The sequence below is a fragment of the Micromys minutus genome, assembly GCF_963924665.1.
Source record: "Micromys minutus genome assembly, chromosome: 2".
Taxonomy (NCBI): Eukaryota; Metazoa; Chordata; class Mammalia; order Rodentia; family Muridae; genus Micromys; species Micromys minutus.
The window spans coordinates 80,415,804-80,436,259 of NC_137971.1; the positions used below are offsets into that span (position 1 = coordinate 80,415,804).

The 20,456-nt window shown below is 47.4% G+C and overlaps 1 protein-coding gene across 1 annotated transcript in view; it reads left to right on the top strand.

The window, feature by feature from the left end:
- The window catches only part of PLEKHA7 (pleckstrin homology domain containing A7), a gene marked incomplete at its 5' end in the record, with an annotated part of 160,520 nt that overhangs the window by 98,224 nt on the left and 41,840 nt on the right, over positions 1-20,456 (top strand). The window contains 3 exons of the mRNA XM_080913557.1: positions 9,515-9,598; positions 17,468-17,579; positions 18,264-18,368. Of these exons, the coding sequence (XP_080769683.1) occupies positions 9,515-9,598; positions 17,468-17,579; positions 18,264-18,368 (301 nt within the window). The remainder of the gene's footprint in view (positions 1-9,514; positions 9,599-17,467; positions 17,580-18,263; positions 18,369-20,456) is intronic.

Below are 20,456 nucleotides of genomic sequence, written 5' to 3' on the forward strand. Positions count from 1 at the left end.
GAGAGGAAGGAGAATGAATGAGCCGGAGCAGAGTGACTGCTGGATTGTAACACCTGGGAGTTTAGAGCGATATTGAGAGGAGAGAAAGGAGAGAGAAGGCAGCTGGGAGCCTTCCTCTCGGCCCTGAGCTGAGAGTACAGGTTTCATCCACCACCAGGAAAGACACAGTTCTGAGCATGGGGCTCAAAGCGAGTGCGGGCCTGTCTGCAGGAAGAGAACAGGTGAGTCCCGTACGGGTCTGTAAGCATTCAGTGTGTGATAGATTTTGGTTCCTGAAGTTTCAGATGACCAGAAGTGCCGTTCCTCAGCAAGAATGCCATTTAATTTGGAAAAAAGTAGGACAAAGGTGTCCTGAACTCTTATCTTCCTCATGTTCTTCCGAACAGTATCCTGTTGGCAGATGAGAAGGGGACGATTCTTTGTGTGTTTTAAGTTACCTGTACTGTTGTTGAACTTCAGTCTGGGTTTGGGTGGATGGTGGGGGTTTGAGAAGAGCCTCGGTCACCTAAACCGTCCTCATTGCCTGGGAGACTCTTATAACACCTGGCCTTGTCTTCCCAAGTGGCTGCCAAGTCACCGGCCTGGGGAAGTTCTGAGGTTGAAAAGGCCCCCTTTGTAATTTCAGTTCACCTGTAGGTTCTGTGTTCCTGGCTGAGCTCAGCCTGTCGGGGAGGTGGATTTTCTTGGCCTGTAGATTCTGCTCCATGGAGACAGATCCTCTGAGGGACAAGGGTGTGGTTAAGGGATGGTGCCTGCTGATCTGAAACCACTTTGTCTGGCAGCCAAGTTTTTGAAATAGATGTAAAAGAGATCTGGGGTTTGTGTGTGCCTTAACTCAAAAGAGAGGAAAGTGTGTTGGGCCTGTGTCTTTGCAGGCTTCTCCTGTTGGAGTTTCCACACAGAGTAAGGCAGGACACCTCAAGAGCAGTTCTAGAGATAGCAAAGGAAAAGCTCAGCAGGCCCCAAATGCAGAAGTGTTTCCTGGGTCCCGACTTTAAAGCCTCCTCATAACCTTGCAGAGTTGGTTTATCTCTACAGATAAGCCCTCTCATTCCAGGTCATGCGTGCATAGGGCAGAGCTAAGGTTTGAACTCTGGGATGTGTCCAATCTGATCTGCCTGGGTGGCCTCTGCTGATGGGGAGCCCAGGATGAGGAAACCAGAGCTCTGAGAGGTTTTGAGGAGTCACTGCTAACAATTACATTGATTCTCTGAAAACTTCCTTCCAAAAGGGGACAGGCTGTCTGCATTTGATTTCTTCATTCTAGTAGGAGTTTGCCTTTAATCTTTTCATTCATGATCACAGGGAGCCAAAATGAAAACTCCCTATTCAGCAGGTGGAATTCGAGGTATGCAGCCCTTTGTGGGATCTGGGGTGCAGGCAGGCTTCAGCCAGCCAGGTGGCTGGCTTGTGAGAGAGTTATTTTACAAATGGAGTAGCCATTGAATGGATCTGAAAACCTATAACCTGAGACATGCATACACACACACACACACACACACACACACACACACAGAGACACACACACAGAGAGAGAGAGAGAGAGAGAGACAGACAGACAGACAGACAGACAGACAGACAGACAGACAGAGACACACACACACACACACAGAGAGAGAGAGAGAGAGAGAGAGCACACGCACACATTCTAGATCAAATGCAAAAATACCTCTTTCTAAGGTTGGAAGTCTTGATGTGACTTTCTCAGACTCAGTGCCTTTTGGCACAGAAAATGCAGTGCCAGAGCACCGCCTAAGGGTTACCCCAGTGTTTGGCTGGACTCAGGTTCCACCTAGTTTGGGATGGGCGTGAACTAGTTGTAGACGGTATAAGGTGCTAGTAGTCCAGCACTGCTGTATTTTTGGCTTCCTGGGGCTGGTGGGTATTTCCAGCACTGCAGAGGATCCTTTGCCAGGGAGCCCTGGCCCACCCACCATTCCTTGGGACTTTATGAGGTGTTAATAGGCTCTTCACAGTCTCTTGCTTATTCCCAGGCTGTTGAGGTGTCTTCTCCATGAGCATCCCTCCTCCCGTGCGTTTGGCAGGTAGTGAAGAGCAGAGGAGAAATACTGGTGGAGGGAGCAGAGAATAAAGCACAAACCTTCATAGCTGCCCCTGAGCTGAGCTTAGCCCCACATCTGTCTCCTTCATGGAAGGGAGACAGAGGCGATGTCCTCCCACCCCGTGTGTCCTCAGTCACTCCGCAGTTTCCTCTCAGGCATTGGATTCATGCCTTTCTGCAATGAGGACATTAACTTCCACCATGGGCCTGAAGAGGCATCTGGTGTGTAAGTGCCTCTTGTTCTGCCAATAGAAGGCGGCTACATCCTGATGGCCATTGTCTGTAAGGTTCTTGTCTCTTACCTGAGTCAGGTTTTCTACAAGCTCAGGCAGCTCATTTGAAGGCTTACTTGAAGATCAGAATCCCCCCTCACACCCTTTTTTTCCTCATCCAAGAGTCAAGAAATACTTCTGAGTACCTCCTGGGTACCAGGCACCTCTACTATAGCTAATACAATACTAAAGAGACAGGCCAGGTCTGTGTGCTAGTCAAAGAAATTCACAGTAGTCACGCATGCACATAAGTGAGAGACATTACAGCTGTTAATAACTGAAATTGGCTGGTGTGTAGGAAGGTGGTGATGGCTCTGCTCAGGTCTAAAGGACAAGGTGCTAGCTCCATGGACACGGGCAAGGAGCATGCCGACTGAGAGACAGAGGGTGTCAAGTAAGAAAGGCCCCAGTGTTCAAGAAATGAAGTGGGTGGGAACAGAATAGTATTTGAAGAGGCTGCTAGGCTATAGCCCTAGCCTGTCTTCCAAGGCTAGCTTGTCTTATAAGCCAAGGCAAGGAGTGTATTTCCAATATGCATGGTGCAGTGAGGCTGTCACGACCTTAAAAGACCCAAAAGCTTCCAGTGAAGTCACAGTAGCTGAGATAGGAGAAGCAAAGAATGTGCTTAGGATCTGTTACCAAGGCTAGCCAGGAGACAAAAGATGAGTGTGGTTGTTACAAGGCTGTAATTCCAGCTACCTGAGAAGCTGAGGCAGGAGGATCTCGAGTGCAAGGTCTGCCTAGACCACAGAGAGAGTTAAGGCCAACCTTATTAACTGAGTGAGACCCTGTCTCAAAGTAGAAAGTAAAAAGCAGGCCGGAGACACAGTTTACCGACAAGAGCACTTGTTTTGTGTTCCCAGGGCCCTAGGTTCAATTCCTTGTATGGGGATGGAGTGGGGCTGTATGTATGAGGGTCAGAGGCAAGCAGATGGAGCTGGGGGAAAGAGCATCTTTGAGAAGCCAGAGGTGCTTACGCGTGTGTCCAAGTGGACGTTAAGGTACAGGAAAGAATGTAGAGCGACTCTGGTGTTTGAGGACATTGTTACTGGAAACGTACTTGCTTTGGGGCAAAGAGGGCTTGTTCTCCTTTGGTTAAAACTTACATGTTTGTTTATTGTTATCATAGACAAGCCTCAGTCAGGTTAAACATTGAGCACCTTCTGTATGCTAAGCGCACATGCCCCTTCATTTTAACGCTTCCTTAAATTTCATAGAAACATTTGAGGATCCCACTTGTAACGCCGGAACCGAGGCTTGGAAGAGGAGAGCAAGCTTGCTTTAGTTGAACCCAGCCCCAGCACCAACCATCTGGGCTGACTGGTTCTCAGGGCATGTGATGGAAGAGATAGGTTAGTGCTGAGTGGATGGCTTCCCCTTGGAGAACAGGATGGGACCATATACAGGCTCATGCCGGCCAGGATTTCCTGGCCACAGGAAGAAAGGCTGACAGAGTAGTGGCTGTGTGCAGAGAGCTGTTGTCGACTGTGGCTTATTTAAAACTCTGCAAACTTGAAAGACCATTCTGCCACATTATGGTGACACTTTCTGTTGAGTGAATAAATTAGTAAAAGTGTTAGGCAAAATAAACCAAAGGAACCTAGGAAATGCCGAGGCAGTGCAAAGGCGACATCTCATCTAGCCCAGGCTGGCCTGGAACTCACTATGACACGTGGCTGAGGATCACTTTGAACTGCTCTACCTCCTGGGTGCTGGTATGATGGGCGTGGCCCACCATAGCTTGTTTATGGGGCTGGGGATTGAGCTGCATCCTCAGCCCTTAAAGATAGTTTCTCCTGTTGATTACCACCTCTCCATCGAGTTAGCCCAGATGAGAGCCGATGTAGTGAAGGCAACTTCTTCTCATTCTTGGAGTTTTCAATGTTCAGTTTTGAGCATTTACTGGAGCACTGTTAGCTGACCCACAATCCTTAGTTCTGCTGAGATCCTGAGGACAAAGATAAAAGGTGCCTTAAGAAGCCTGGAGGCCATGCTGAAGTCGGCCTTAGCCTGAGGGTGACTCTTCTAGAATGTTCTGGGAGGCACGTAGACAGGTTAGACGGTTGGGGAGGGGCCACTGACAGGCTCTGCTCAGAATGCTTGATGAGGGCCCCTTCTGATGTTGGCCAGATACTTTCCTTACATCTTAAGCTGTTTCTTCTTTTTATAGCTGGGAACAGAGCTAGTGCTGACACATCTGTCACATTCCACCTACAAATGCTACGACCATCAGGAAGCCACACTAATCTTATTTCCTCTTAAGTGTCTTTCACAGCTTTCTAGAGCTCCTTGCATTAAATAATAGTAATAGTAATAGTAATAATAATAATAATAATAATAATAATAATAATAATAATAATAATAATAATAATAATAATAATTTGCTAGATAAATAATTGGGACTTTTAACTAATTGGAATATTTAATCAAAGTCACTGCTCTTTTTTTTTTTTTTTTTTTTGGTGGGAGTGGGGAGAAGGTGGGGTTTCTCTGTTGTTTTGACCACCTTAGAACTTTCTCTGCAGACCAGACTGGCCTCGAACTCAGGGATCCTCCCGTCTCAGCCTCCTGAGTTCTGGGATTAAAGGTATGCACTATCATACCTAGGCATGCTCATTCTATATGAATGAAAAATTCACCTTCCCAAAACTGTCCTCTCCCCTCCACCAGCCCTGTTGTGGTGCAGTTGAGCTCTTGTGAGCTGTTAGTTCTCCATGGTCCTCTGGATTCTGTTGTCAAGGCTCTGGTTTTGCTGTCGACCTCTTTGGAGCTGGTCATGGTCCTTCCCTGCCCAGGGCTTTTGTGATGCATGCTTCTTTACCTGCTTACTCACTCTCCCCTTCCTGCTCCCCTGTGCTCTCCAGGTCGCATGGCTTGCTGGCCTTTCTGAAAGGCTGCTAACTGGAGGAAGAGCAGGATTTTAAGAAAGAGGACGAGATTATGTTTTAAATCACTTGGCAGATTGCTTACTCGATAGCCTAAAGCGAATCAGAAACTCCTGTGTGAGGAGAGTTTCTATCCCTTGAAACCAGCTAGCTTCCTGGTTCCCCAGCAGGGCCATGCCTGCAAGGTGGGAAGGTGGGAAGTCGGGTTTCGGAACAGGTATTTCAGGGATGTGTCAGAACAGGCCTGCAAACTGTTCCTTGAGTCAGGGTGATGGGACATGCGACTTTGTGGATTTTAAAATCCGGAAACAGATTGGAGTTTTAGGTCCAAAGAGGGACAGTGAGTGCAGTGTGAGAAAACTTGGAGTTTGCAAGCTGATTTAACAGCCTTCTTTGGGCAGTGGTGATCCTGGAGCTGTGTAGGTAGACAAGTTGTCTACCTCTTGTGGGTTTTGCTTTTCTCCCTAAAGGCCAGGTGACAGCACATAACCTGCCCTACTGGTATCAGGTTAAATGGCACAGTATAGGGACCTTACTCATGTCATTTTGTTCAGAGTGCTGAGCCAGGAGCAAGCTAGGTACGTTCAGTCAAAACTCATGACCATAGTATTCAAGACCCATTTATCCCTGCAGGTCTGTCTTCTTTCTCAATGGATATGTCCTCTTTTTTTATTTTGTTTTATTTTATTTTATTTTTTGAATTCTGATAAGATCTCATAATCTGGAGCCTCAAAATCTCTCTCATCCCCCCCCCCTCCCTCCCTCCCTCCCTTTCTTCCTCCCTCACTTCTTCCTTCTCTCTTTCTATTTTATATATGTGAGTACACTGTAGCTGTCTTCAGACACACCAGAAGAGGGCATCAGATCCCATTACAGATGGTTGCGAGCCATCACGTGGTTGCTGGGAATTGAACTCAGGACCTTTAGCAGCACAGTTAGTGTTCTTAACTGCTGAGCCATCTCTCCAGCCCCATTCTCTTATCTGTAACATGGAAATAACATGCTTGATCAGTGCCTCTGAGCTCCTTGGTTATTCGAGAATATTGGACAGAAGCCCGTGAATGTGAGCAGTTGGAAGCTGGAAGGGCTGATGCTGAGGCTGGCCCTGCTGGCACTGAAGGCAGCATGAATATTACGGAAGGGAGTGTAGGAAGATGCTCCACGTGTGAGCAGGCAACAGTTGTGTTTGTTTGGTTGGTTTGGGTTGGGTTGGGTTGGTTTTGGTGTTTTGTGTTGTTGTATTGTTTTTTAACTTCCTTCTAATGTTAGGGTGTTTGCACTTTTGAATTCAGCACCAGCACCAGCACCTTGTAGCTCTTGATTCATGAACCTGGGACTCTGAATTACAATTGATGACTGGAGCTGAGGCGTGGGGAGTACAGTGGTTGCCCTTAGGGTCGATGTCCTGTTTAGAAAAGGTGGCCACTGTCGTCTGCTCTAGGCACATAATAAGATTTGCCCTGTGCTTTTGTTTACCAGAAGGCCCACTGGCTGATCTTATGATAGGACGGGGGCTGCTTGGGATATACTGATTGCCATACAAGTATCATTCAGAACTTTGGCCCTGGGCACAGAGGAGATGGGGGTGGGTGAAGGTAAGCACTGTGTTCTGATGCCCTGCCCGAGGGGCTTTCTAGTTCTAGCCATAGTCAGGAAGGAAGCTGCCAGTCTCTACTTCCTAAGGGAAGGGGGCAACGGTGATCTTGTAGACGTTTACAACCAGAACCTAGATTCACGTCCTGTCATAACATTCTTCCCCGAAGTTGTCTTGTGCACAGCTCCCACCCTCTCCATCCTGCTTCCTCACTGGGACAATGAGGAGCTGGTGTGTGGACAGCTGAGACGTGTGAGCGAATGTTTTGTGGACTGTAAAGTGCTTCTGAGCTTCAGATGTGAGGGGTGCTGCTGCTTAATTGTTCTCCCGAGAGCAAGACATTTTTCGCCCTCTAGGTTGGAAATGGGACTGACCTAGGTTTGTGTTCTCCGGGCTTCTGGTTTTAAAAAAAAAAAAACACAAAAAGTTATGGGCACATAAGGCCCAGCCCTTGAATGTGATGCAAGGATGTCTGAAGCAGGTGTTGTAGGGATTTCTCTCATCCTAAACTGGAAAGCTACTTTTTTGGGAAGCCCAGGCTGCTGCCTGCCTGATGAGGTCATAGGATTCTGCGGGTTGGGTAGGAACTAGAATTGAGAGGCCAGCTGTGCAGAGATGAGTGAAGGCTTGGTGGGGGTGGGTCTCTGGGGCTAGGTCAAGGAACAGGCAGCCTGGACTGAGTGCTTGTTAGGACCAGGGCTGCTCTAGTCACCAGTGCTGAGGTTACTTCAGGCACCTGGACAGAGTGAGGAAAATCCCAGGCGGTTAGAGTCAGTCTTTCTAACCTTTTCGCTGTGCTGATTTAGATACACTAATCTCCAGAGAGGCCCAGTGCTCAATTAGGGGGTGAAACTAAGGTCTTAAAGTCACTAAACTGAGATGATCTATTGGCTGTGACAGCCAAAAAGGGCTCTTCATTGCCCGTGTTAAGAGCTTTTAAAAGGGACCATGCCCTTTGATTTTGTAATTTTACTTCAGCGACTTAAGGAAATAATTTGGATTGGGGCAAGGGGGCGTCTATGCTCAAAGGCATTGATTACAGTGGGAGGGAACCTCTAAAATATCCAGCACCAGAAGAGTGTGAGTCTAAAGAGAAGTACCAAGGGGTCAGAGAATAGGGATGCTTTTGTTCGGCTGTACCCTGCATCCGCAGCAATGCCTCACACACAGGCAAGTTCTATGAAAATGACTATGTCCATATGTTAGACTCTGTTGCTAAGTTGATGAAGGCATCGGATGAAAATGTTTCTCTTATGTCAGATAGATGTGGTATTAAAACCACAGTGGAAGCCTTTACTTTGTATGTTGACTTGAAGATTTTTTTTAAAGATTTTTTTTTTTTTTTTTTTTATATGAGTACACTGTAGCTGTCTTCAGACACACCAAAAGAGGGCATCGGATCTCATTACAGATGGTTGTGAGCCACCATGTGGTTGCTGGGAATTAAACTCAGGATCTCTGGAAGAGCAGTCAGTGCTCTTGACCCCTGAGCCAGCCTGAAGATTATTTTTTTAAAGAGAGTTTTTATATTTTAACATCAAATATAAAAACTGAAAAAGCAACTTATTTTTATATGTAGAAAAATCACTGCCAACTTGGGCTCACTTGGCACTAATCGTGATGACCTGAGTTCAATCTCTCAGGCCCATCCACATGGTAGGAGAGAAATAAGTCCAGAAAGTTACCCTCTGACCTCCACATGTGTGCCCTGGTACTTGTGCTCCCCCTCCCCCACCAAATTCCAAACTATCTTGGAAGATTTCCAGGTATATAATGATGCTACCAGTGATTTTTGTTGTTTTTATAAAAATTTGAAAGCACCTATGATTTAGTTCTTGGGAAATCCCTTTTCAATCCAACACATTCTCTTTTGAGAAAGGAGATTTATTTATTTGTGTGAAACAAGCTAGCAGTCTCCAGAGCCAGCTCCATGTCTTCTGAAGTGCCAGGGAGTCTTTGTCAGCACACAAAACACCTACATACTGGCGGCCTGGCATGGAAGCAGCCCCTCCTGACTTCAAAAGGGTGATAGAAGCCTCTGTGTGTCGGAATGGTGCGGGTCGGGTCGTGTTGCAGAGACATGCCCATGCGTTTATTATCCCTTCAGTGAACTGAGGACATTTTGCAGCAGTGAGAAGAATTTTAAGAAGATAGGACTTGCAGGGTGGGTGGTTAATTCTTAGCATTCTCTCCCTCACAGCATACAGTTTAGGGAAGCTGTTGAGAGCATTGCTCGTTTTCCCTCCTGTGTCGACTTGTACTGTCTTAAAGGCTTCCTCCCCCCACCCCCTTAATGTTTCAGCGTATTGGAACTTAGTGAAATATGTCTTTAAGATAATGCGTTTTCCTAAGCTATGGTATTTTCCTGGGTGTGGTAACACACAGCTGTACAACTGTAATCCCACTCAGAGGCTCGTCCAAAGTTTTTGGCTAGACTAATCTATGTGGAAGATCCAGGGTAGCCAAAGAAGTATAGCTAGACCTTGTTTCAGAAAAGAAAGCAAATTGGACACTTAGAAGTTAGAGGCAGGAGGATCAGTGTGAGTTTGAGGTCAGCCTGGGTTACGTGTGTAGTGAGTTCTAGCCAGTCATGTTCCTCCTTTCCTGAGGAATATTTGATGTCCAGGGTCCTTGGGCATACTGACCTTGGTGACCTTGTTGTCCCCTCATTGATTTGACTTCTCATCTCTCCTCTCTCTAGCCACAACCAGCAGACCACAACATTCAGGCATCCTGTGACCGGACAGTTTTCTTCAGAAAACAGTGAATACGTTCTGCGGGAGGAGTAAGTATGATTATTATTATTTTAATATTCTCCTTACTCAGGCAGAGTTTGAAAGGAAGTGTGCCCAGCACCTAACCTGCCAGGCTGTTTCTGCTGGTTTGGTCGGTTTTGTGTCAGGTAGAGGCGCCTTGGAGTGTGGCTGGATTGATTGAAAATGGGAAGAGTTTTAGTTCTCAGTCCTTACACGTCTGGGAAGAGGATGTGGGCAGGGAGAGATGCCGCAGGACCTGCTGTGGTGCTATGTCCAGAGCCTCCTAAAACTCCCTTCCTCCCGATACATCACCTCGTACACTAGCATGCTCTGACCACACTCCTCACCTGCGGGGAAGTTTTAGAGCTAAGATTGGGCAAAGAGGGTCCCTGCAGGAATTCTTAGGTTCCTACCCTGAACAAGGATTTGGATGGAGATACTGGGCAGTAATAGAAGAGTTTACTAAGGGAGAAAAGCTTTTCTACCGGTAGAAAGAGGCCAGAGCTGGAACAAGATCCACAGCTCAGTGGCAGAGATTCTATACAGAGGATTGGAACCGTATAGGTCAGCATATGGTCCTGGATAGTGGGCTTTGGGTCTTCATACAACCCACATTTTTCTTGTTTGAGAGGCTTCCACTCTTCCTTTCATATGCTAATTTGGCTTAATTTCCACCCTACTCTCACTACAGTTGTACGCACACATAACCTTTAGGGACATCAAGTGGAAACCCAGAGATGGGGTTTAGAGGAAAGGAAGCAGATCCTTGCTTATCTCAATGGTCTTCAGAGAGAAATCCTAGTCACAGGCTGAGCTCAGTGTGCTGAGTGGGCCATGGTTGCTGTTGCACGGAGATTCTAACTTTAGTTGGTCTGTAGTAACTTTAGGCTTACTTCGAACACACCAAGCCATCTTTACCGTCTCTTCTGTAGGAACCCTTCTCCAGCACTGTTTAGGGCCCCCTTGCTCATGATCAGATCATCTGTACTGTTCTGCTGAAGTCTCTTCCTGATGCTTTCTGGTTTTCTTCAATTATCAGCAGGTATCTGGCCTTTTGTGGCTGTCCTAGTTTTATTTCTGTAGCTGTGATAAAGCATCGTGACAAAAAAGCAACTACTGAGAGAAAGGGGTTTGATTTAGTTTACAGTTCCAGATTGTAGTCTTTTATGGGAGTGGGGGTGGGGTGCTAAGTCAAACAGCTAGTCACAGCACATGTAGTCCAGAGCAGAGATAAAGTAATGTATGGTGATTGTTTGCTTGTGCTCAGCGTGATTTCTCCATTCTTAACGTTGTTCAAAACCTTCTGCCTAGAGGATGGTGCTGCCCACAGTGGGCTGGGTTTTCCTGAATCAGTTGACTTAATTAAGATAGTCCCCCATAGACAGGCCCACAGGCTAACCCAATGTAAACAACTACTTACTCATCTAGACTCTCCTTGTGATTGTAGGTTGTGTCAAGTTGGCAAAACGAATTATCACAGTAGCTAACAGGTCTTCTTACAAGGGACTTGGAACATCCAGGAATGTGATTTCCATATCTGATCCTCAAGCACAGGCACATGCTTCTTCTCCTCAGTGTTGGGGAAGAGGACAGAAACATTCCTGAGCAGTGAGGGCAGCTGGCTGGCAGCAGGCTGTGTACACCAATCCCCACACGCTGCAGAGCATTTCGTGTGGAGATGGAGCTTGGGTTGAGTGAGAGTGTATTTGCTTTGGAAGTCCAGGAGCCCACTGTTGTGCTGGGCAAACCAACTGCAAGGCACATGGGCTTCCTTAGAGGCTCCTCACCAAGGGGACCCTAGTGAGTTTCATCTGTTCTCCTGTTCTGTCTTTTGTGTATTTGCATAAAGAAAACACTGGTTGGAATGGCTGGTAATGTGAGTGGTGTTTGAAGACAGCTCTAAAAAAGATCCGGGCTCGCTGAAGGTAGGCTGTCTCTTACTGAACTTTGGTCCTTTTGCAGAAGAGGCTTTATTCTACAGGTTTCAGGATGAACTCTTCCAGACTGGTGCAGATTGTTGGCTTAGGTGGGAATCTCCTGCTGCTAGGTGATGGCTGTCTCCTGCTCCTCCTGTAGCTAGATGTTGGTAAAAGCTGACAGCCAGAGATAAGAGTGAGGAGAGAGCACTCCAGCTCCAGAAGGCCACCCTGTGCTCATCCTTGGGGCTCAGGGTTGTGAGAGTCTTGTATTTTGCCATTGGTGGCTGGTGGAACAAGCACCTTCTCTCTAGACACTGTTGGTCTTGGGCTAGCTTTGCCTGTTGCATTTGGTTGCCATGGTAGCAGAAAAGATGAGGAGAAATGCAAACACCTGGCAAGCAGATGCAGAAACTTGACTGGCTTTCCTCTCTGGATTTTTCAGGCAGCATTTGTGACAGTCACAGGTAAGAGGAGACACAGAGTTGGGGGCTTAGTTCACTCAGGGCCTAGTAGCAGTTTTTGGTGTGGATGTTCCGAAGGGCCTTGACATGGGGAATGCAGTCATTGCCACGTGACACCCACATCTTTGGCTCTTCTCTGCTGGCCACATTTGTAGCCATGGTGGCTTTGCAATGTGGCAGGGAAGCTGCTGCTCGAAAACAGAAGTCTGCGTTCTTCCTGTGACGTCTCTTGTCCACTTCTTTTGCCTTCCCCCCAGTCTGGGAACTGCTCAGGTTGCTGTAGTTTGCCGAGAGCAGTGGCTGCTTGGTAGAACAGGCAGGAGGAACAGACAGGCTGGAAGGAGGCAGGTTTGAATGGGAGCATCTCAGGGGTCCATGTCTCCCTCTCACCCTGCACAGATACTCATGGAGTCTGGAGAGGGTAAGAGACTAGCCCAAGGCGGTCCAGCTTGAGGACTCTGAAGCCAAGTCCGGGACAATGCAAGGGTTGGGGGCACCGTTGTCTGGGCTGTCTGTCTTCATGCCAGGCGAGGGGGTGTTGTTTGGGCTCTTTTCCAGCCTGTCTTTAAGGAATTGAGGGGGACGGGAAAAGCTCATAGTGAGCTGTGACGGAATGAGGCTGCTGTTTGCTGCACTGAAATCAGACAGCCTCCCCCAGGGTGTTGGGAGTTGACGGTAAGCGTTGGCAGCCTGTCTCTGTCTTCTTTTCTGGGAAGAGGGTTATGTAGGTGTCCCTGCCTCTTTGGGACAAGAACTAATTCACTCTCTCCCTTCTAATCTTCATTTTAGATTGTGCTCTTTAAATGTTCTCTTGTCTTTGGAATCCCTGGGGACACAGCCTGAAGCTGGGGGTCCATTTATTTAGAAATTCACTGAATAACATTAAATGAGGGTTTTTTTGTTTGTTTGTTTGTTTTGTTTTGTTTTTTTTAAATCTCAATTCTGGAGATCAAACTGAGGATCTTATCTACACCAGGCAAAGACATTATCACCCACCCAACTGCATTCCCAGCCCAATACGATTTTTTTTAAATTCATTTTTATTTAGTAATGAAGTTCTGCTTCCCCATAACCTGATTTTCTGCCGTTGCCTTGACCACTTAAGGGAAAAGCCAGCCATAGTTTTTTTTTTTTTTTTTTTTATACATTGACTAAAAAAGTCTCAGGTAAGGAAAGCGTTGCTAAGAAACCATGGTGGTCTGAGCTTTCTGGTAATAAAAATAAACTGTGAATGGGAGTTAGATTCTGGGGTCTCAGTGGTGACACAGGGATGGTGCAAGTCTTACAGTGCTTCCTGGTTCTCGGAAATTCATTTTCATGTACAAGCTGCCTTGCAAAGAGAGCGGTGGTTTTTCAGCCCATTTTACAGAATAGAAACTGAGGCACAGGGAGTCATATGACTTGTACAAGAGTCATAACGTCAGAGCTCAGCTGAAATTTGCTCATTTCCGCTCTTGCTCTTTCTGTTGCCTCAAGCCCCCTTGGTTTGGAGTTGCCCTTGTGGCTGATCTAGCCAAGGTCTATATTTAACAGTCCTTGGAATTTGGGAAGCTCTGTGGCAGACCCACCCAGTTCATTGTTTTTAACCTGTTTGTAATTTTTGCAGCACTAGGAACTTAACCTAGGTCTTCATAGGTAAGCAGCCTAATACCGAGCCATATCCAAGCGCCCCTTTTCCGTTGTAATGATGGAATCTCACAAAGTTGCCCAGGCTTGCTCTGAATTCACCCTATCTATGGCTTTGAACTTTCAATTCCCCTGCCTCAGACCACTGACGTAAGCCCAGGTTTTAGAGCATTGCAGCTATCTTAGGCAAGCCATTAATCTGTCTGGGACTCATCTACAGAGCAAGGTTGATAAACCTGACAGGCTGACTGTGTGGCTGAGACGATACAGGGAAAGCACCCAGGACTTAACTGCTCAGGAGGCACTGCATTGTCACCCCCTCAGGAGGCACTGCATTGTCACCCCTCATGCTGCACTATATGCACCTGTCCCCACAGAGGTCTTGCCGTGACGTGCCGGCACTCAGCACAAATGGCTTCCGGAACTTACAGCTTTTTGACCTGCCTGTCGCATCAAGCACACAATTGTCTTGAGGCTCAAAGAATGCCACTTTGTATCGCTGAGGCCCGGGTAGAATGCATCGATTTTCCAATGGGCTTTCTCCCAGCTGATTTTGTCTAGTCTTCATGTCTTTTGTTTGGTACTGACAAGAGGCAGCTGAGCTCAAAGTCTTGCTCACTGTTTTGAACTTCAGCCCACACCCCTACAGCAAAAGAATCTGCATTCATGTAGCTCAAGTGAAGGAAAGGGAGGTCTTTGTTTAGCCATCCCACTGTACCGAGAATTCAGACAGCACAGAAACCGGCAAGCAGGCTTATGGTGAATGGATTTTATGTAGGGACACTAACGGTCTGAGCATGCAGCTTCTGTGGTGTCCTCTGTGGCATGCAGTGTGCCCGAAGGCAGGCTGATGGGAGAACTGTATGTCTTCTCGGGACATTTCTTGGGGGGAAACCTATTAGTGAAGTACATTCAGGCTAAGGACTTGAAAGATCAGCCAGTCTGCCCTACCGGCCCCTTCAGTGAGGAATATGCCTGTCCAATGAGCCCAGCTGAAGCAAATGGGCCTGAATCGCCTTTGTTGAATGATGCCCTGTTCACTCGTTCTGGGTTTCCTGGCTTATGTATTCAGGAGGTTTCATGGATGCTCCTGTTGCTCAAATCAATGGGGTTAAACCACTCCGGAAGCTATCGTGAGTGCCAATGTTTCTTCCAACTGAGAAAATTGTTTTGATACTTTCTCCTATCTATTTTTGATGTGAAACAGATTACTGGCTATAATTCTAGTAAATAGCTTGCGGTCATTTCCAAAATCATCATTCAGTGCCACCCCATGGTGTTAGGATCTAGCCAACATCCTCTGAAGGCTGGCCCTGTTTCTTGGATGGTGGGCTGCGTGTGTGTATCTTGTTCTTCTAGAGCTGTGTTGGGGGCTGTTGCTCGAATCCGGAATCTGTTACTGCAGTGTTAGTAGAGACAGTATGATCACCTCCCTAGGGCAGATTTGGGGTTCTCCTTTCCTGCCCTGTCTCTTACCACCTTTTTCAATGTCGGTGCTGTGGCTATTATAACCAGTCTTTCCCTAGACAAAATCTTTCTACATCTGACTATTTCAGCAGGAACTGTATCCTCTTTCCTCGACACAACTCTTGGCTGAGTTGTCTTTTTCCTCACACTGTTGGCTGAGAGAACTCCCAGCCAGCTAGCACCTAGGGCAAGGTATAAAGTTCAGATGGGGGGGGGGGGTGCTCACTCCTTCCGGGCTTCCTGAGCCAGCCAGAAATCCAGATAGTCTCTTTCATCGTCCTGTAGAGATGATGTGATGGAGGAGCTCTCAATAAAAAGGGCTGTGTTTATAAGGTGATCTAGATAACGTAAAAGTGATGGGGATGTTTATGTTTAAATGTGCTCCCAAATCAAGGCAGGCATATCAAAAAGGACAGGCATAAATAAATGTTAAGACGTTTTTTGCAAGACTACGGGGCATCCCCCTTCATTCATTGTATTTTATTAAATATCCTATAATACGTATCTCAAAGGGAAGCCGATTGAACTTGATAAAAATCACAGATAAACCTCTGTGAGATTGGCTCTTAGGTCTTGAATTTATTTATATGTGTATGTGTGTGTTTGTGGCCACATATGTGTGTTTGTGTGTGAGTACGTGTTCGTGTGTGTGTGAGTGTGTGTGTGTGTGTGTGTGTGTGTGTGTGTGTGTATGTGTGTGCATGTCTCTGTTGTCTGTCGTCTGTCTGTGTAGGTCAGTGGACAGCTGGTGGGAATCAGTTCTCGATTTTACCACATGGGTCCCAAGGACTGATCTCACTGGTTGTATCTTAGGTTTTAGTGGAGAGGTACACTCACGCTAACAAACAGGCAAACCGAGAGTTCTCTGTCCTCATCCCTCCTGGAAAGCTGGCAGGACAGGGTCCTTGGAGGATGCTTGGTTGTACTGCTTAGAGGTAGAGGGAGGATAAGGCAGCTTCACAGAGCCTCTTCCCACCCCCATTCTGAGAGGCTGAGCCTGGTGACATTCCCCATCTGAGCAGGGGGCAGTAACATTTTGGCTGGGATGGAAGCCAGGGGCAGGGATTTAGGATGAGCCTGGCCCATGAGGAGTCAGCCAGCTTTCTGCCTTGTGCGAAGCACACCTGCTGCAGCTGAGCATCTCACAGGGCTGGCCTATTGGGAAGCTAATGCCTGCTGTAGTGGGAAGAATAGTGGTCACACAACTTCTGCAGAGAAGTCCCCGCCCAGGGCAGTGTCGGTGCTGAGACTCAGGGCGCCGAAAAGTTTCCCGTCCTTTGGGCAATGGCGGTACCTGACGGGAGCATGGAATCTCTAGGTGAAGACTAGAATTTTCTGTCACCCCACATTCAAGTAAGTGATATTGGACATTCTGACCTTTTTTGGTTGAATTTCGTCTGGCCTGGATCTTCCAGCTCTGTTCTCAGGGTCCCGGCTAAGTCTTCTGAAGTGATTTTTCTCTACCCTTGAAGCAGGAAACCTCCGCCTGCTAATCACCTGCCTGGATCCTGCTGCTCGTTGGAGCAGCAGACAAAATGCAGCCAAAGGACTCCGTGGTTTCTGCTCTCTGCTCAGGGACAGCCTACAGACTGTGCAGCTAGCAGGGTCTTGCCTTCATGAATCATGCTGTTCAGGGATAGGTACTGAGCTTGGTGAAGGCATTGACAGTCCTGTGTGGGAAAGACTGGAACAGATATGGGCTCAGTGGAAGGCAGGTGAGAAGTTGTTCTTCCGCATCTCTTTAGAGCGGTGCGCCAACCCTTGCATGCCCTCCATGAGGCTGGTAGGGAAACTTACTGTGGCTTGACATACCCTTCATGGCTTCCTGCTATCCAGGCATGGCACAGGGGGTTAATGGCTCCAGTGGCTCTATTTTGGGGCAAATGGAGTGTTCCCAGAATAGGACTCTTTGTTGAATAGTCTATTTTGGGAGGCAAGCCCCACTGGCGTTTATGTAAGCATTCTCTGTGTATGTCTGGGGGTGTGGATGTGCGCGCAAGTGATTTCTTGTTACTAATTATAAGCAGCTTCTTTTGGGAGTCAGGGAAGTGGAGGTGTATGTTTGTAAGGGTGTGATGGCTCCCTCCTCTGAAGAGTATTGTGTGCCTTGAGCAGTTGCCGGCACATCCTAGTAGGAGAATGAGCGTGGGTACCTGAGGAGCACAGTGTGGCGTGCACCACTTTCTGGACTGTCTGGCTGTGGTGATATGTCCACTTGTCGTCTCTTTGGTGTCCTGAAGCAGAGGGGCAGGTGGATATTGTGACCTTCTGTCTACAATCTGGGTCAGACGGCCTCCAAAATATGGGACCTGAGTTGTTCTAAGGCCAAGCAACTAACTCCAGTGTAGAACAACAGATCACAGACTAAGCCTCCCACTCTGCACATTGACAAACACTCACTGGATTTTTCTACACCTCCCTGCAGGCCACACCCACATATGTTGAAGCAAGAGAGAAACCAAAGACCGTCCAGCATGGTCAGCGAGACATCCACAGCCGGGACCACGTCCACCCTGGAGGCCAAGCCTGGACCCAAGGTGAGTTCCTGGTCACGGGTTCTTCCTTTCCTTTCTATATTTTTCCAAGCCCCTTTATAATCAGGAGTCCATTTGTTTACCACTAGTTCTGTGGGATGGACCCAGAAGAAATGCTCCCCGAGTTACAGATCAGGAAATGAAGGCCGAGAGAGGTGGTGGCCTCTTTCCGAGGAAACAGGTGGTTGCTGATAGGCCAGGACTGCTGTCTGGTTCTCGAATGCCTCCTTCACTGTTCTGGAGTGTGCTCAGAAAGCAACACCCCTGTTCACATGTGCATGGTGTTAGATCCTGGCAACTTTCAGTGACAGACAGGCCTGAGGAAAGGGAAATACCCGGGAGTTTCTGTGCTCAGAATGTAGAATCACTGACCTAGACAGGTGAACCACATTGGGGACAAGTGTTAGAAACTGGTGGAGTCAGGGACAGAAAGGTTGGCTCATTCCAGGACACCATAGCAGCAGCTCTTGACATGAATCCTTTAATGTCACTGTGTGAACCACTTGGGTTTGCTGTGTCTAGGGCTTGCTGTTTGACTGGGAGGGACGCTATGGCCAAGGACATGCACTGACAGGAGGGTACTGCCACTTAGAGTGTGGCAGACACCACCAATGACCCTCCTAAGGTACAAGCATGTGTGTGCCCTTCCAAGTCCCTGCTGCTAGAACTGAGGTCTGCTTTTCCTAGATCATCAAATCCAGCAGCAAAGTGCACAGCTTCGGGAAGAGGGACCAGGCCATTCGGAGGAACCTTAACGTTCCGGTGGTGGTGAGGGGCTGGTTACACAAGCAGGTGAGGAGGCTGATGTGGGAGTGAGGTGGAAGAGTGGGTCTTACTTGCTTCTCCCTCAGCCGTGGGAGGCTGTGAGCAGTTAGAGACGTTTCCCGTTCCAGAATTTGTTTACGGCAGGTGGGTTCTGCCCACTGTGTCCAGTAAGTAACCTGTTCATTTCTCTACGAGTGAGCTCTTTGCTCAAGGGTTGAAACGTCTCTCCCCAAACCCACTAAACCATTTCCATCCCTTGGTGCTCTTGGTGGCCAGGGACTGGTCAGTGGGGGGTGATGATGGAGATGAAGGAGAGGCGCTGGAGATTGGACCCTGGACCACAGTGTGAATGGCTGAGTCAGCCAGAATCCAGCTTCACCAGCCCTCAGCCAGCACCTGTCTTTCTGGTGCCAGTGCTACAAATTGTTATTGTTTGGCCACAAATGCTACCTTTTCCTTGCCTGGGATGCATGACTGGCTCCCTAGCATGTGGAAGTGCAGATCTGCCAAATTCATTATCCCTCTGCCTCACCCTCCAGCCCTCCTATTTCCCTGGTCTCAGTAATAAGGAACCATCACTCCTCTCTCTGGCACACAGGGAAGAGACCCAGGATGTCATAGCAGCAGCTCTTAACATCAATGGAAAATGCTATGGCACCATCACTTGCTGCTTCCTTCCCCACATCTGTTTAGCCTGGAGCCGCGGCATCCCTTACCCCTCCCCACCCTCAGTGCTGTCTTTGGTCTTCAGCCAGCTCTGAGCTCCCAAGTCCACAACTAGTCTTTTGGTCCTCCCCTTACCCATTTGCTCACCATGTCTGCACCATGTTTTGAGGGCTCACAAGGCAGGTGTGAGGAGGTAAATAAGAAGGTGCCTGCCTTGAGGAAATCCTCACCTGCAGAGGGAAATATCACACAAAGGGAAAATGTCACCAGTCCCTAATCTGTCACGCACCTGTATCTACAAAAGCCAATCAAGCACCCAGAGCGATGGTGCCTATTTGACAGGAGTTGTGAGAAAGTCTTGCGTTGTGCACCGTGTGGGAGGGGCTCCAAAGACTCCTTTCTGTGGAAGGGGAGCCCCAGAGGTCCCTTCATGTCGTATGTCTCCTTTCACAGCCCCCATCTTGTCCTTTTTTTACATATCTCTCTTCATCTGAGTAATTATTGTACTTGACTTACCTTGTTAAATAAACGACACTGGTTGGAAATAAGGCAGGAGGGGGAAAGGTCTATAAATATTTCTTCCCACCTCCTGACCCTTTGCTGCTCTCTAGCCATATGGGTCTGATCAGAGCCTTGTAGACCTACAGCACAGGGCAGACTGTGTTTACACAGCCGAGGAAGCTTTCCCAGGAAGCAGCATTTGAACCATATATGGAGGATGGATAGAGGCCTACCATTGAGAAGGAGGCAAATGCTATCTAGACTGCAGAAACCATTTGGCCAGGCTGCAGGCCCTGGAACTGACCATCAGATGACGACATGAACTTGATTTGGTTTGGGCAAGTTAGTGTGTATTGGTGGGAGGGATTTATGGGGGGTGGCAAACAAGCCTCCTGTTGTATTCATACTATCTCTTCAGTCCCAAGGAAAGATGGTTCAACTGTTAAACCCAACTCGGAAATTCTCTCCTAGGCCTTTGAGAAAACTAGTGTATAAGATTACTATTTTCTTTGTGACCAAGTTTATTTGCTTGTTTGGTTTGGTTTTGGACTTTTGTTTTGAGGAAATTTGATTGCAAAGAAAATTCAGATCTTTACTTTGAATGGAAAGAAAATAACAAAATCAATCCTTCGGTAGAGAACAGAGTTGGTTAGCTGAGAGCTTTGTCTCAATTACCCAACATAAGATTATTCAATACTATGTAAATTCACTTTCTAATCAGCGTGAATGAAGATGTTTTATAACCTAGATCCTAAAACAAAAGCAAAGCCCATTTTAGTAAGAACTTATCATCAATAGGTAACTTCTATTTTTGAATTTCCCTTTCTGAAAGAAAATGGGTTATAACAACTTGTTTCTAAGAGACCAGAAAACCTTACTTCCTGTGATAAACCATCAGTGAGTCTAAGATTAATGTTTATTTAAAGAGTAGCTATTCAACAACACATT